This window comes from Rousettus aegyptiacus, unplaced genomic scaffold (genome assembly GCF_014176215.1).
Source record: "Rousettus aegyptiacus isolate mRouAeg1 unplaced genomic scaffold, mRouAeg1.p scaffold_m13_p_9, whole genome shotgun sequence".
NCBI lineage: Eukaryota > Metazoa > Chordata > Mammalia > Chiroptera > Pteropodidae > Rousettus > Rousettus aegyptiacus.
The window spans coordinates 101,490,656-101,507,451 of NW_023416312.1; the positions used below are offsets into that span (position 1 = coordinate 101,490,656).

The 16,796-nt window shown below is 46.2% G+C and overlaps 1 protein-coding gene and 1 pseudogene across 1 annotated transcript; one reads left to right on the forward strand and one right to left on the reverse strand.

Moving 5' to 3' along the window:
• Window positions 1-1,460: 1,460 nt before the first annotated feature.
• Window positions 1,461-16,719, forward strand: FUNDC2 (FUN14 domain containing 2). Its single transcript, XM_016133479.2, has 5 exons — window positions 1,461-1,685; window positions 4,786-4,936; window positions 5,759-5,834; window positions 11,515-11,646; window positions 14,491-16,719. Exons 1-5 carry the CDS (start codon window positions 1,499-1,501, stop codon window positions 14,566-14,568), a joined length of 624 nt encoding a protein of 207 aa, XP_015988965.1. The 5' UTR covers window positions 1,461-1,498; the 3' UTR covers window positions 14,569-16,719.
• On the reverse strand, window positions 9,963-10,081 carry LOC118608002 (annotated as a pseudogene).
• Window positions 16,720-16,796: the final 77 nt, after the last annotated feature.

A 16,796-nucleotide genomic window follows, 5' to 3' on the forward strand; every position in this document is an offset into this window, starting at 1 on the left:
AAACTGTTCTAAGCTCTTTCCAACGCAGCTGCTGTTCTTGTTTTCATTTACAGGTAATGAGACTGAAGCACAGAGAGGTTAGGCAACTTGGCCATGGTCACACAGTTTGTAAGTGGTAGCATTCAAACCCATGTAATCTGGTTCTAGAAATTATGCTCATAACTCGTGTGCTATGCTTCCATGCCTCAAAGATGAATAAAAAGCAGTTCCTGCGTTCTGGGAGATACGGTCCAATTTTTACCAATTCGTGGTGGTAATTTTCTGCCAGGTGCTTGACACATTATCTGACTTAATCCTCACAATGAGACTGCGAAGCGAGTATGTACAAATGAAGCATCTGAGGCATAGAGAGGGTTAAATGATTTGCTTGAGGCTACAAAACCACCCATTTGTCCTAGCCAGACACTATCCTGGGCACAGGGTGCACAGCAGTGAAAAATAGAGACAACCGAGAGACAATAAGCAACACTTAAGATACATGAGCACCTTACATGCCATGAGGTATGCACAAAAGGAAAGTACAGTTGGCCGTCCATATCCGTGGGGTCCGCCTTCCTGGGTGGGAATCAGATGCGGAGGGCCGAAGCTCTGCACAATTCTATTCCATTTTATGTGAGACTTGAGCATCTGCAGAGGTCGCTATCTGTGGGGGCCCTGGAACCCATCTCTCAGATACCAAGGGCTGAATGTAAGCAGAGGCAGGGGAAGGCAGGTGTACCAGCTTGCAATTATAAATGAGGATGGGTCGCGAAAAGTCTCACTAAGGTTACTTTTCAGCAAAGGGACTTCGGTTTCTACACTGAGGGCAATAGGGAGCCATGGTAGGGCTCTGGGTAGAGGAGGGCAGTGAGCACAATTACCTTTTAGACTAATCTTTCTAGCCCCGGTGGGGAGAATAGACTTTAGGGGGACAAGAGCAGGAGCGGGTCGACCTGGGCAAAGATGGTAGAGCTGGAGGAGTGAGAAATGGGTGGATTCGCTGCTGAGGAATTGGATTTGTGGGGTCTGAGAGTAGCTCGGAATAACACCGAGGTGTTTGGAGAGGCGAAGCTGCCATTAACTGGGATGGGGTGACAGCGAGGGGAGTGGCTTAGGGGTGGGGCGGGGAGATGCACCCTGGCACACGGTTAAAGGGCTCCAGAGGCATTGCAGGCAAGCGGGCCCTGTTCGTTCAGAGCGCTTCTCTTAGTTTTGTGATTGTTTAAATGTTTTTTTAAAAGTCTGATTTCCTCCACTACAACAGAGTCAGGGATAGAGACCTCGATAAGTATTTGCTTAATGTTTACATGAACAAACAACAAGCCTGCTTGCTTTATTTTTAGTAAACTAAAGGGTAAACAGCCCATTCTGGGGAAGGGCCGGGTCACGATCCCGCCGCAGGAACTCCCTGACGCGTAAGCGACAAGCGGAGAGACTCCGCCGGGAGAGGCTTTCTGCGCACGCGCGTCCGGGCCTGCGACACCGCTCGCCGAGCCTTGTGACGCAGCCGCGCGCGGGGATGGGGAGTGGCCGCCCAGCGCCCGGCCCGCCCTCTTCAGCCGCCGCCGCGGGAATGGAAACATCATCCCCACGTGCCGGAAGCCAGCTTTCGGCGATGACGGGGCGCCACTCCGTGTCCTACCGTACCGAGCCCCAGCAGGTGTCATCGCGAGAACAGCTCGCAGAAATGGCCGCGTCCAGTCAAGGTAAGGACGGGCGCGCGCGCCGCCGCCGGCGCCGCGGGGAGCCGCCTCCCGGGGCCGCGGAAGGGGGAGGGCTCCGCGCCCGCCAGGCCCGGCAGAGGTCCCCAGGGAGCCCACGCGGCGCGGGGGCGGGGAGGGCGGCCGGGGCTCGCCCCTGGCCCAGCGGCTCCCAGGGGCCGGCCAAGGTCAGGCGCCTGGCTGGGGCCGAGCTGCCCCCGGTGTTGTGTCCCGCGCTCGCTCAGCCTTCCGGCGCCGCCCCTCCAGCCGAAGCCCGGAGACATTCCGTCCCCGTTCTCGGAAGCGCTCTGGCGCTTTGAGACTACGGCGGCGGCGTTGTCCCTTTGGACGTTCATCCCGAACACCCGGCGGGTGTCTCTCTGTGTGCAAAGCGCCCCGCCCCCGCACGGTCGATGGTTTCCAAAGGTTTTCAAAGACTGGTACACTGGGATGGTACTTTGAAATAGTTTTTTTAATTTAGTCCACGTAGTCAAAGGAAGATTCCCGCTGACACAGTCCGCAGTGGAGCACGTCCCTTAAGTCACGCTTCTCCTAATCTTTCAGTGTTTCCTGGTTAGATTCAATTCAGCCCTTGCTTACGAGGTCCGATTGATTGCTAAACAGAGCCCAAAGTTCAATTATATAAACTTAAAAGTACATTATGTTAAAAACAAAGGCAGTGAAAATACTCAGAACTCATCATTTATTATTTGCCGTGTTTTACTGTCATCTGTGCCCATGAGGTTATTTATTTTTATTGTGTCGTTGTGGTGGAAGTAACATGGTATGGAGCAGGCTGTGCATCTCTTCTCAGCTCTGTGTTCAGTGATGTCACAGTTCAGTGATGTCCTCTCGGCAGGGGACCACACTCGCGTACACTACAAGTCAGCCCTCCCCCAAAACCGGTGCTTTTGAGGTTGACATCATGAATTTCCATCTTTATCATGGTGATGATCACATGATACTGCGATCATTGAATTCTTGGGTCCATGAGCAAGGCTAGACTTACTTCGGTCTACATAGTGCTTAACAGTGTTTGTTGAATGACTGAATAAAGTTGCGTGAGCTAAGAGTCTCTAATTTGATCCCCCTTTTGAGCTAAGGGGTTTAGTAAAATTCCATTAAAGCAAAACTCAAAGCTCATTCTTATATTTCAGTGATATTATTTAACCCACGGAGAAAATTTCTTGTTCAAAATAGCAGTAATGTTTTGTTGTATTAGGAAAAACTTTTCATTTAACTACTTCTGAGGCTGTAGGAGGCCCAGTTCCTCAAACATTCATATTTTAGTTCTGCTAAATTGGGATCTATAATCCATCTTGAATTAATTCTTGAATTATATTTTGCACATGATGTTAGGAATTGAGGCTTTTGTTTTTGTTTTTTTACAGTCACCTAATAATTCTAACACAACTTGTTGAAAGAATTTCTTTCCCCATCGAATGGCCTTGGTGCCGTATTTTGAAAATCGGATGACCGACTGTATGTGTGGAACCACTTCTGGACTGTGTATTCTCTTCCATGTATACATTTGTGTATCCTTAGGTCAGTCTTGAAATGAGATAGCTAGCTGTATTGTACTGTAGCTTCGTAAGAAGTCCTGAAATCCTTTGAACTTCCTTCTTTTGTACCCAAAATTGCTTTGACCACTCGTGGCACATTGTATTGTTCTAAACTATTGCACCAATATCTTTCATTCCACATGCTCTTTTCTCGGTGTGACTTTGGCACCCCTTCCACTGAGTGATGGGCTCTTGAATCTGGGTGGGAGTTTGTGACCGCTCCAACAGAATGCAGTAGAAGTGACACTGCATGACTTCTGAGGCCAGGACTTAAATAGTAACATAGCTTCTGCCTCGCCCTCGAGCTCCGTCGCTCTCTCACTTTCTCCTGTGGGATCAGCACCTTTGAACCCAGCCATCATGCTTTAAAGAAGCCCAAAGTGTCCCACATAGAGGGGCATCTACCACAGTAGATGATTCCAGGTCCGGCCTGTAAGTCTCCGGGTCGAAGCCTCGGCACAAGGCAGCGGAGATGGGCTGCAGTGCTGTACCTGTCCAAAGTGCTGATCCGCAGGATGTGAGAACATAGTGAATGATTGTTTTGCGCCATCGCGTTTCGGGGGCAAGTTCTTGTACAGCCTTAGCAACAGGAACAGTACTCTGGGCATCCAGTGCATCTCCACGTGAATTTTAGAAGCAGCTTGTCAATTTCTAGATAAAAACCTGCTTTTTGATTGGGAACACGTGGAGTCTGGAGATCAATATGGGGAGAATGAACATCTTAAACACAGCAGGTCTTGCGAAACTTAGATGTGGTATGTATCTCCATTAGTTAGGTCATTCTTCAGTTTCTCTCTGCAGTGTTTTGCCATTTACAGTGGAGAGATCTTGCTCATCTTTCATTAAATTTATCCCTACATTATCTTCCCACAGAGAAAGGGATTAGACATTTTCATTAACTCTTTTTCCCTTCTTGGGCATATCACTTCTGACCCTCCATTTCTTACTTATAAGATGGGATTAATCAACAGTACCTTGTGTTGTACCTATTTTGTTCTGTGCATTTAATTAGATATTCATGTTTAATATTAAGAGCTCAATTAAACATTACTTCTTATTGTCACTGAGATCCACATAATACTGAGAATTTGTGAATTCGTGGGCTATCGAATAGTATTGAGTTATTTCTGAAAAGGAGAGGCAAATGAAGAAAATCCATTTCATTTAGGATGCATTCTTAGGTATTACTTGCAGTCTTTCCTAAGTCCTTTTCGTTGGTTTCCATTTTGAGAGGAAAGCCTAAAGTACTGATTTAAAATTTCTGGGTTTTTTTTCCCTCTAAGACTGATATTGTTTGTTGATTTTAGTCTGATTTCCAAAAATTGTTAGTCAGAATTTCAGAGTTAATTTACTATTTAAAATCGAACGATATTTGGGTACCTAGCTTAGTGGCACCATGAATAGACCTTGGACTTCTAGACAAAAAGAATAATATTTAGCAGTTCTTATTACAACTGTTTATTTAAAAATCCCTTAATCTAGTTAAGAGAATGGTAGGAATTTATTGTGAAAGTAGCTATTATTAAGCATCTTATTTCTTATAGGAAACTTTGACGGGAATTTTGAGTCACTGGACCTTGCAGAATATGCTAAAAAGCAGCCATGGTGGCGTAAGCTGTTCGGGCAGGAATCTGGACCCTCCGTCGAAAAGTATAGCGTGGCCACCCAGCTATTAATTGGAGGTGTCACTGGATGGTAAGTGGTGTGAGAGATGCTAGTGTCTTTTTTTTTTTTGCATGATTTAATATTGCGGTTATAGGAATCATCTCCTTTAACCAACAAAAACACATTGACTTCCGTGAAATAGATCCCATAACACGTGGCATTCCTCTAAACACCATGCTAAAGTGCTGGGTTACACATAGTATTTCCTACACCTCGGGTACCATTTAAAGTATTTATGTAGACACATCATTTCCTTCTCAGAACTCTGAGATTGGAGCTGATATTATCTGTCCTCACTTCCTCCCAGTTTTATTGAGAAATAACAGATATCCATCACTGTGTGAGCCTGAGGCCTACGGCATGACGGTTTGGTTTACGTAATGTGAAATGATGACCGCAGTAGGTTGGGTTAACAACCATCATTTTACATAGACACAATGAAAAGAAAAAAATACTCTCTGTGATGAAAACTCTTAGTCTTAAACAACTTTCCCGTGTCGCACGCAGCAGCGTTAGTTATCGTCATCACATTGCGCATTACATCGCTGGCGCCTGTTTATCTTCTAACTGCAAATTTGTACCTTTTGACCACCTACCTCCAGTCCCTCCTCCCCTACCCCTCATCTCTTTTTCTAGCAGTTTTTTAAAAATTTGATTTCACATATAAATGAGATCTTACAGTGTTTACATTTTTCTGCCTGACTTATTTCACTTACTACAATCTCCTCTAGGTCCATCCACATTGTTACAAATGGCTGAATTTTCTGGCTGATTAATACTATATATGTCTGACAACTGTTTGTACCTGACAACCTATCAACTTGCCTGACTGACGTTGGTTTGGTTTTTTAGGTGCACGGGTTTCATATTCCAGAAGGTTGGCAAGTTGGCCGCAACAGCTGTGGGCGGTGGATTTTTCCTCCTTCAGGTTCGTATGTGAAATATCCCTCGATGTTTGAACTTGCCCGTCAGGGCTGGGACATGAGGAACCGCAATAAAGTCCTGCCAATATCATGCTATAAGAGCTTTTGCACTCGCTTACATGTATTGTTTGCAACACTAGTGACCATTCGAATCAAGCTTCATCAATTACTAGTTGTATTTTATTTCATCATTTATAACATGGGGACATAAGTACAGATCTTTTATCATAGCTCCCTTACAGAGTTTTTAAGACCAGTTGAAATATTCAGGAAATGGGATTTCTAAAATACAAAGTGTGTTGCAAATGCTGTGCAACACGATTTATTCCCATACACTAACGTAGCCAGTTCTACAAAGGAGACATTGAGCCCAGAGCAGTTGATGAGAAATGAGGGCTATGTGACAGATGTCCTCTGCTGTCTCTTTGGCCTGGACTTTATTTCGAAAAGCCGGGGTGCTGGTTCTCTCAGGCTGCTTGCGTAACATCGGTCTGTACACCTGCCTCGACCTTGGAATCACCTTGGGGTTTTAACAAGCGCCGATGCTTGCGGCCTGCCGCGGATCACATAGGCGTGAGCGTGCTTGCACATCAGACTACGTCTGAACTCCTGAGGTGACTCTAACGTGCCTTTGGGGACCGCTGCCCTTAGTCTCCTCTCGCAGTTGGCATCCCTCATTTTTGCAAGGTAAATTCTACGTTGGAACCACGAGCGAGTTGCCAAGACTGGTTGGGTAAATATTAAGTATGCGGAAGGAGGAGGCTGGGCGACTGTCTGGCCGGCCTGGGCTCGGCAGAGCATCGCTGCACGGCGAACACCCCCCACGCCTGCTGCTTGAAGCCGCCACTGTTTCATTCTCTCCCACGGTTTCCGTGGGTCGGGAACTGAGGGAGAGCTAAGATGGCTCTCGTGGCGGGCGTCTTGTTGGTTGCAGGTCGGTGGCCGCAGCGGGGCCGGCTGGCCTCCCCGTCTCCCCCCTCCCCGTCTCTTCAGGGTTTCGTGGCTCCTCCACTGGGTCCCTGTTCCTCCGCGTGGTGTAGTTTTGGCTTTCGTATACTGCAGCGACTGCAGGGCTCCACACACAGGTGTTCTGGGTGCAAGTGGCACCTTCTTTTCTGTCTTAGCCTCAGAATGTCACTGCTACAGCACTGTGCTGGTGGCTAGAACCTTGCCAGCGGCCTCCTCCCAACCCCCAATTAGGTAGCTAGGTTCCTGGCTCCCTCCCTATGGGCTGTCGCTGGACAGGTCACGCTCCCTGCAGGCAGGGCCCCCTCCCCAGGCCTTCCGTGTCCTTCCTCTCACCGCTCAGACGGAAGTGCATGGACAGCTGTGTCACTGCTAGACTCACAGTCCTGCTCTGTCCCCGAGGTTTCCCTACGCCTGCCTCTCACTTCGTAAATCCTGTAATGTGGCTTCGAAGTGTCTGCATGTCAGCTGTGCTTGTCTGGGGCCCCGGCTGCCAGACTAGCCAGAATTGGAAGTGTCTCTGGGAAAACTCGGTGCGATTCTGTTGCCTCGTCAGTCAGACGCTCCGGGAGTGCAGGGGCGCCTCCCCGCTCGGGCAGGGGGCACAGGGGGCGTCTGTGCTGTGCCCTCACGTGATCTGTCATCAGTGGGATGACGGCGGGGTGGTGCTAGGCATAATGTTGGGAGAGCGGAGCAGGGCCGTGGTTTGACACAGGGGTCCAGTGTCCTTTCTTCGATGCTGACGATTGTCCCAGCAGCATTTACTGCAGGCCGCTTTCCCCCCGCATTCAAAGTGTTGCCTCCAGCATGCACCGGAAGCCACGCGTGCGTGGATGTGATTCTGGGTTCTGCGTCTGCTCCACCGGCCCCCTTTGTCCCTTTCCTAGGCCCTGACAGTCGATACGACGAGTTCCCACACGCTGTCTTCAGGAGCGCTGTGGCTGCTTCGGTAATTTTCCTTGTCCATCTGAATGTTAGAACAGGCTTGTTGATTACTTTCAGAAATTCTGTTGAAATTTTGATTGGGATTGCTTGGGAACCATATAGATAAATTTGGGAAGAATGAACATCTTTTATGCTATCAAGTCACGTCTCTGTGCACATGGGCTTTCTCTCCATTTATTTAGGTCTTCGATGTCTTTTATTATTTTTTATTATTATTAATAAAAAAAGTAATAATAATATTTTTTATTATTTTATTATTACTTTTATTATTTTTTTCCAAGTAGATCTTGTACATCTGTGGTTCCATGCTATTCCTAGATACGCGATAGCTTTCCTTGCTCTTGTGGCTTTCCTTGGGCACTCGCCCCGGCCCTGACTCCCAACGGAGCGGTGCAGAATGGTGTAGTCAGCGACGCGTGATATCTTTGCATCCATTTTAGTGAAGTGTCTCTTTAGGATTTTTGTCCATTTTTCAAAGTTATTTATTTTCGATTAAAGTTTTATTTTAAATTATTGTTATTTTATATTAGTTTCAAGAGTACGGCATAGCGGGTACACATTTATGCAAGTTACAAGGTGATCGCCCCGACTAGCCTAGCGCCCACCTGGTACCACGCATGGCTCTTACAGTATTACTGACTACATTCCCTGTGCCGGACTTCACATCCCCGTGACGATTCTGTAACTGCCAAGTCGTACTTTTTTTCCTCTTTAACATACTATTTACTGCCAGTTGTATGAGCACAGCTCTTTATTTTTATATTTTATTATTTTATATTAATTTCAGGTGTACAGCACAACGGTCAGACATTTACAGTATTTATGAGGTGCCCCCCCCCCCCCGATTGCTCCGGCGCCCGCCTCGCACCACGCGCAGCCATTGCAGTACTGCTGACCGTATCCCCTGCGCTGTGCTCTGCGTCCCCGTGTCTGTTTTGTAGCTACTAATCTGTACTTCTTCGTCCCTTCACCCAGCCCCGCAATCTCTCCTTCCTCTGTCCATCACCAGCTTGTTCTCTGCGTATGTCTTTTCATTTTCTTTGGGAAATCATTTCTTTTGTTGCTTAGATTCCACATATAAATGAAATCATATGGTATTTGCCTTTCTCTATCTGACTTATTTCACTCAGCATAATGCCCTCTAGGTCCATCCATGTTGTTACACAGGTAACACTTCATTTTTCTGATCGCTGAGTACTATTCCATTGTATATAATATGTTCCACCTCTTCTTTATCCGGTCATCTATTGATAGGCACTTAGGTTGCTTCCATAGCTTGGCTGTTGCGAATAACACTGCAGTGAACACAGGGGTGAACAGACCTTTTCAAATTAGTGTTTTGGATTTCTTTGGATAAATACCCAGGAGTGGAATTGCTGGGGCATAAGGGAGTTCTACTTTTAATTTTTTGAGGAAACTCCAGACTGTTTTCAGTTGCAGCTGTACCAATTCACAATCCCACCAACAATGCACGGGGGTTCCCTTTTCCCCACATCCTCGCCGACACTTGTTGTTTATTGATTTATTGATGATAGCCATTCTGATAGGTGTGAGGTGATATCTCATTGTGGTTTTAATTTGCGTTTCTCTGATGATTAGTGACCTTGAGCATCTTTTCATATGTCTATTGGCCAACTGTATATCTTCTTTAGAGAAATGTCTCTTTAGATCCTGTGGCCATATTTTAATTGGATCGTTAAGTTTTTCTGGTGTTGGGTTGCAGGAGTTCTTTATAAAATTTTGATATTAACTCCTTGTCGGATATATCATTGGTGGACATCGTCTCTCATTCAGTGAGTTGTCTTTTTGGTTTTGTTGATGGTTTTCTTTGCTGTGCAAAAACTTTTTAGTTTGATATAGTCCCATTTGTTTATTTTTTCTGTTGTCCCCTTGCCTAAGGAGATAGATCAGAAAACAACTACTAATAGCAATATCAGAGTTTACTGCCTGTGTTTTCTTCTAGAAGTTTAATGGTGTCAGGTCTTAAATTTAAGTCTCTAATCCAGTTTGACTGTGTTGTACATGGCGTACGGAGGTAGAACAGTTTCATTTTTTTGCATGTATCTTTCCCAACTCCATTTTTTGAAGAGACTGTCTTTACCCTGTTGTTTATCTCTGCCTCTCTTTTGCTCGCCCCCCCTTTTTTTAGGCGAGGCAACCCTTGACCTCACAGATTGCAAGGACCTTGTCACCTTGCGATCCCTTATTTTTTAATGTTTTTACACCTATAGCACCTGGTCTTCCTAGGCGGTCTCCCGTCCAAGTGCTAACCAGGCCCGACCCTGCTTAGCTTCCGAGAACAGACAGGATCGAGCTTGTTCAGGGTGGCGTGGCCGTGGACTCTTTTGCCCATTTTTAAATTGCGTTGTCTTTTTCTATACTTTCTGTTCTGTCCCTTTAATCCGTGTGACTGCCCCTTCTCCGCTTGGTCCACTTAGATAAAACCTTCAGGCTTCCACCGGCGAGCACCACGTTAGCCGTAGCGGTCCTCGTAGATGCTCTTTATCAAGTTAAGGAAATATTCCTCCTTCTACCTGTTTCTCTGAGACTTTTTCTCATGAGCATGTGCTGAATTTTGTCCCATTTTTTTTTCCGAGTCCTGCCTTGGGGGTAGGCCACGTGATGCAGGAGGGGAAACGGGACACACACAGTTCTGGGTTTCCCCAGTCAGCTGCTCTTCTGTCGTCAGAGCCCTCAAGTAGCGCTTCCATTTATTCTGTGGGACAGCCAGGGTGGCGCAAAGGAATTGGGAACTTGCTCTAGCGTTCAGTTTTTTGACATCGAACGCTGTCCCCGCTATATGCAGTTTCTTTTTTTTTTGATGGTGACTAATACCCTGTCGCGTAAACATGGCTCAATTTCCTTATCCATTCACGTGTGGACGGACTTTTGTGTGATTTCCAGTTATTGACCGTTAAAAGTAAAGCGGGTACGACGAGAGCTGCCGTTCCGAATGTGGCATGACGCTGTGTGCTCTTCCCGAGTCGGTGGATAGTGGCGTGTCGCCCTCTCATGGACATAACGGTCTCTGTGAGAGGGGATCAGAGTGTCTGTTTTCCCACGTCCGAACCAACGCGCGATGTTTTTGATCTTGTAATTGTCTCTAATGTGATACAAAAGTATAGCAGCTCCTTAATTTTAATTTGAATTTCCCCAGTTACTTTTAAAGCTGAACTTTTTCCTTTTATCGTCCACTTTCTTCTGTCGGTTGCCTTTGCCCATTTTTCAAGTGTTTTTTTTTCTTACTGATCTCTAGACGAATTTGACTTTTTTTTATGAGTATTACTGTTTCGTTTATTATATATATTGCAAATATTTTCTGCAGCCTGGTTCAGGTAACATAGTAGGTGCTGCCGTTAACTAGAAGAGAGGGATGGAGGATCGATCGATTGATGGGCCGTGATCGGTCTCTCTGTTCCTTGCATGATGTGAATCCATCAGAAAACTGCGTGACTTCCAGTTCTGATTTTACCATTTTTTTAAAGTTAACTGAAAACTTTTTAGAGAGAGGTAAAAGCATAAATAAAGAGAATCGCCCCCGGCCATCGAAGGGCAGTCAGTTGATTTCTGGCGCCAGACATAGGGCCTTGCACGTAGGGCGGATGCTCAGTAGATGTTGAGTGAATGTCATTGTCATACAAAGAACTAGATGGAGAATGTCTCCAAAATGGAAAGTCAGAAGGTTTTTTCAATAATGTACTTCAGTGATTTATCCTGACAAAAAAGAAATAACAAGCCTATGTTTATTTCTCGCTGTCATCGTTGAAACTGTAGCTTGCAAACCACACTGGGTACATCAAAGTCGACTGGCAGCGCGTAGAGAAGGACATGAAAAAAGCCAAGGAACAGCTGAAGATCCGCAAAGGCAACCAGTTACCTACGGAGATGAAGAGCAAGGCGGAGGAGGTGAGGCTGGCTTCGGTCCGTGCCGCGTGTGATGGGGGACCACAATTTTGCGTGTTCAAAAACACGGCTAGACACGCCTATTTGGCAACCTTGAGCGGGATATCTTTACCTCACAGGCGCTTTTTTTTAAAGCTGAGTAATTGAAGTGTTTGGTGACTTTTGTCAGTGAGTGAGAATGCCAGGTGCCACGTGCATGTAGGTGGGTCAGCCGCCCCTTGAGCTAGGTCTTGTAGCACAGCAAGTGTGTGGGGTGACCGATCAGGATGTCGATTGTACCGCTGGTATGATCATTTAAGTCATATTTTGTCTCCGTGCACAGACAGCTCTGAAATGTCCTGGCTTGTTCCACACGCAGCTGGCAGGATGTCTAGCCCAGGGGTTGACAGTGTTTTTTGTAAAGGGCCAAATGGTAAATATTTTCAGCTTCGTAAGCCACGTGGTCTGTGCCACTGTGTAGCATAGACATAACCATAGATGATACGTAGACAAGTCGATGCAGCTGAGTTGCAATGAGCTTCATTTAAAAACAGGCAGCCGGCCGGCTTTAGCCCGTGGGGTGTAGTTTGCGTACCCCTGAGCTAGGTTAGGTTATTGCGGCTGGTGCTGGAGGGATGGGGAAAAGTCTTCCTTTTTAAAGGGATCTATTTTGCTACTGCTTTTTTACCTTTTGAAATATGTCAGATGTGAAGTAAATGCCCTAAACTGGAAGTAAACCAGGATCAAGGCGCCAAGAAGGCGCAGCACGTGACCGGCACCTTCGATACCCTGGACACTGGGGTTCTGGATTCACAGAGGAAAGGGACAGAGTGAGAGCAGAGTGGGGATTTAGAGCTAAACTGAAACAGGCCTTGTGCCTGAGGCACCCACACTCTAGTAGCAGTGACAGGAGAAAGTCATGTCATCAAACAGGTGATAGTAGATAAACTTAGGTTAAACATGGCAGATTAAACACACGCATTTATCTCTGCTTCCTTCTGAAATATTTCTAAATGACAATAACAAAATAAAAAAGGTTAAACCCACCAGGACCAAGAGGACAGGAGAGGAGTACCAGGGGACAATAAATGTCAGCAAACCTGGGGGCATTGGGAAGCAGACAGATGAGTGGTAAATGACTGAGACCAGAAGAAACCGAACAGAACTTCACGTGGCCAGGTCCACGATGACAGTCTTTGTACGGTGGCGAGTGCTGGTCCTTTACCCAGAGTGGAAAGTGGCATCTAGGAGGGGGCCCGGAGCTCAGACGGCGCCCCGCTTCCTGGCCTCCCACCATCCCTCCTCTGCGAGCTCCAGGTTATGAGAGTTACACTTTTTTCATTTCACCAAAACTTTACTATTCGGATGTTTATAAAAGTAGTACATGATTGTTGAAAATTTCTTTAATGATACAGGAAGAGTATATAATTAAAAAAATATGAGGTTAATGCTTGATTAGAACCAACTGCTGACTCGCAGAGGGAACTCATTATAAACTAAGCGAAAGGTTTAGAATTGCTTTATTCCACACAATTTTGTGTTCCTCTTTGTGGCCTGGCACTGTCTCACGCTTCAGAGCGGCTGGTTCCCCCCTCGGAGCCCGTGGTCTTATTTGGGAAGCAGGGAACGAAGATGATGAATTCAGTATTTAGCGACAAGGAAGTCATCTGTGACTTCTGTGACAACAGCTTTACCAGGGCGATGGAGTTGAAAGCCAAACTCTAGCAACTTGAGGAACGAGTAGGAAGAAAGAAAGTAAAGATAATGACAGCAGTTATTTTAGGAAGTTGCATGATTTTTTCATTCCTCCTGGTGGCAGATTGCAAAGGATGATGCATCGAGTAGGGACTCGTGGGGCCCAGTGGAGTCAGGGGGAGTGAAGGTGACGCAGGGAGACGTAGGCCCAGTGGGAGTCGGGGTGGCGCTGGAGGGCCCCAGGGGAATGGGGTAGTGGAATGTGGAAAAGGTCAGGGGAAGGTCAGGATGTGAGTGGCTTTAAATGGTTTTTGAATGAAGTCACTGTCCCCTAGCTTAGGCCAGGATACTGGATGTGTGGTCCCTATGGACAGTTTCTAAGGGACGTGGGAGAAAGCACGTCCGACCCACTCACCCAAGTCCTGTCGGGTGGAGGCCGTGGAGGACGCCATGGGAGCCGGAGGGTGCTGGGCGTGGGCTCCGAGCCTTAGATGAGCGGGAACTTTTCCAGGAGGTGGGAGGCCTTGGGAATTTCAGAAAATGGGGACCTCACCTGTTAATGACCCCCTGATGCAGAGAAGTGTCAGAGTAAGAACTGACAGCATCTCCTCAGCGGGACGAATGGATGGATGGACAGACCGAGGCCGGATAGGACGAGTGCGTGGAGGGACCGCAGCGACACGCAGCCTCTGCTGCACAGTAGCTGTGCCAGAAAATGGGAGGCATGAAACCGGAAGGCGCCACCTGCCTCTGTAGCCAGTTCGTTGAGTGGCGGCTTTGCTCCCTTCCCCGTTACCAAAGACGGAAGCCACTGAGCTGCCCATGACATCCCTTCTTCATCCCCTATGTGGCCAGCCCTCTGGTCACAGGGCCCTGTCTCGAAAACACCCCTCGAATTTGGTCACGATGCCCTAGCACGCCTGCCGCACCCTGACCCCAAGACCCATCGTCTCACCTCGCGATCCGCATCCTGCCTCCGGTCGGGCTCCCTCAGCAGCCAGTGCTCGTCTTCACGTGTACGTCTGTTCCTGGCTCCCATCGCCTTGTGGGTAAAGCGCAAGCTACACAGCAGGGAAGGGGACCGATGTTGTCAAGACTGCCTAGCTAGGAGAGGTGATTTTTAATAACGACATCCTTAGCAAAATAACTCATTGTGCTACCCTCTGTTCATAGGTGGTGTTATTTGTGAAGAAGAACGTTCTAGTGACTGGCGGCTTTTTCGGAGGCTTTCTGCTCGGCATGGCATCCTAAGGAGGATGACTTCACTTCCAGTATTCCTGGGTTTTCCAGCTAGCAGCCTCCTTACTCCACCTGAGGACGGCGAACCTCCTCCTCCTCCCCTCCTGTGCCTTCCTCCCTGCTGCGGCGCGTCCGAATGGCTTCTGTAGGCGTCCGTCGGTGCAAGTCAGTACGGCCCAACCGTGAGCTTGACCACGATGGAAGACACGATAGACATAAGCTCTCCTCCCAGAACACTCCTCACCCGACTAGTCTGTAGGCCAGCAAGAACGTTCCCTTCCTTCTGTAAGATACCAGAACGTGGCGCAAGGTAACTTGCCACGGAGGACAAATGGACCCTCAAAGGTTGTTGCAAACTTGGTTTGGAAAAGAGCAGGAGCGTAGATACCTTTACAGTGTGTTACATGGAAAGGAACGGAATACATTTGCCTTTAAGCATGAAAGATTTTGGTATCTTGGTGTCTAGTTTCTTTTTTAGTTGGTTTTAGATTCTCCTGACAAAAATGGCAGCATAAGCACTATAATTGAAAATATGAATAAAGAATGAACTCATGTTAAAGGTATACACGCCAAGCTGAAGGTATCACCTTTGGCGGGAAGGTCTTTTAGGGAAATCAGCCAATAGATCATTCAGTGGTCAGACTTAATGAGTCATTTAGGGCAGTGGTCCCCAACCTTTGTGGCATCAGGGACCGGTGCTCCTATGAGCATCTAATGCCTGATGATCTGAGGCGGAGCTGAGGCGGTGATGCTGGTGCTGGGGAGCGGCTGCAGATACAGATGAAGCTTCGCTTGCTTACCCACTGCTCACCTCCTACTGTGCGGCCATGTTCCTCACAGGCCACCAACTGGTACCGGTCTGTGGCCTGGAGGTTGGGGACCCCTGATTTAGAAGCATTAACATATTATCTAGGTTTTTTTTTCCATCATCCAGGATGATGCATCTCATGGCAATTCCCAAAGGGTTGGTTTATGGTAAAATAAGGTACTTCAGATGGGAGAAGGAAAAAGCTCTTAGATTTTTATTTCATACAAAAGGTTTAAGCTTTGAAATGTGAGGTAATCTTGTCAAAACATCAGGCATGGTCATTGCCCCTCTGCGCCAATTCTAGTATTTCTTTATCCAGTTAGTATGAAATAAAACATTTGAACCGGAGTTTTCGAGAGGTAACATTCTGCATATTGAGACTGGTGGTGATAGCACATGGGAAGTAAATTATTTACAGCATCAAATGTAATCTGCCGTCTCATGATGAGCCTAACTCTTAGAATTATTCTTTAAAATAAAAGTTTATAGACACACATACGCTCAGAGTCTTCCAATGTTTTGCTGTAATGGTCTGGTACTATGCCTGCAGCCTCATGTGCAATGTCCGCTTCTGGAGAGCGAGGTTGTGTGAGCACTTAACACGTATCGGTGTTTGTTAAATAATGACCTCATACAAAGGTCCCTGGAGAAGGGACTGATCCAAAGAATCGAGACACTATGAGTTTTGAGAATGCAGAAAACTTGGAATTAATTCCAAAACTTGCAGGTGATCCCTTGCAAAATGTATATTTTTTAGGCCTTCCTTTTAAAATGTTTGCCTTTTAACTTATCTTGGGAGTGATGTATTGCATGTGGAAATTGTAACTACCATGTGTGGAACTTTTTAGAATTCATTTGCATTTTTAAGGCAACATTATTTTGCTTGCGATGTGTATGACTCGTCTCTAATTATAATGCTATGAGTCTCTTTGTTGCATATTTTTTTTGTACAAGAACTTAAAAATATTTTTGCTTTTTATTATGGAAACTTTCAAACATATGGAAAAGTAGAGAAAACAGTACAATGACTCCCTGTGTATTCATCACTAACTTACAATGGTCATCAAATTATTTCTTGTTTTATCAATTATTTTGAAACAAATACCAAATGTGTCATTTTCTCATATTTCAATATGTATCTCCTAAAGGTCAATATTCTATTATACGAAAAGTTAATGATTCTTTAATATCAAATATCTAGTCAGTGTTCAAGATTTCCTGTCTCTTGTTTTTACATTTGGTTTGTTTGAATCAAAATCCATGTAATGTCCCCACTGCATTTGGATGATATGTCTCTTAAGTCTGCATCTTGTACTTTTTATTTTGGCTTCCAATATATTTACTGAAGACACTGAGTTATCTGTTTCCTAGTTTGGCAAATTTTGCTTTCTGATGCCTGGGTTGCTGGGGTTATGCCAAATCTGACAATCAG

Coding starts and splice junctions, on each gene's coding strand:
- FUNDC2 (XM_016133479.2), top strand. CDS start 1,499: ATGGGGAGTGGCCGCCCAGCGCCCGGCCCGCCCTCTTCAGCCGCCGCC. Junction 5,835..11,514: donor GTGGATTTTTCCTCCTTCAG/GTTCGTATGTGA, acceptor TTGAAACTGTAG/CTTGCAAACCACACTGGGTA. Junction 11,647..14,490: donor TGAAGAGCAAGGCGGAGGAG/GTGAGGCTGGCT, acceptor CTCTGTTCATAG/GTGGTGTTATTTGTGAAGAA.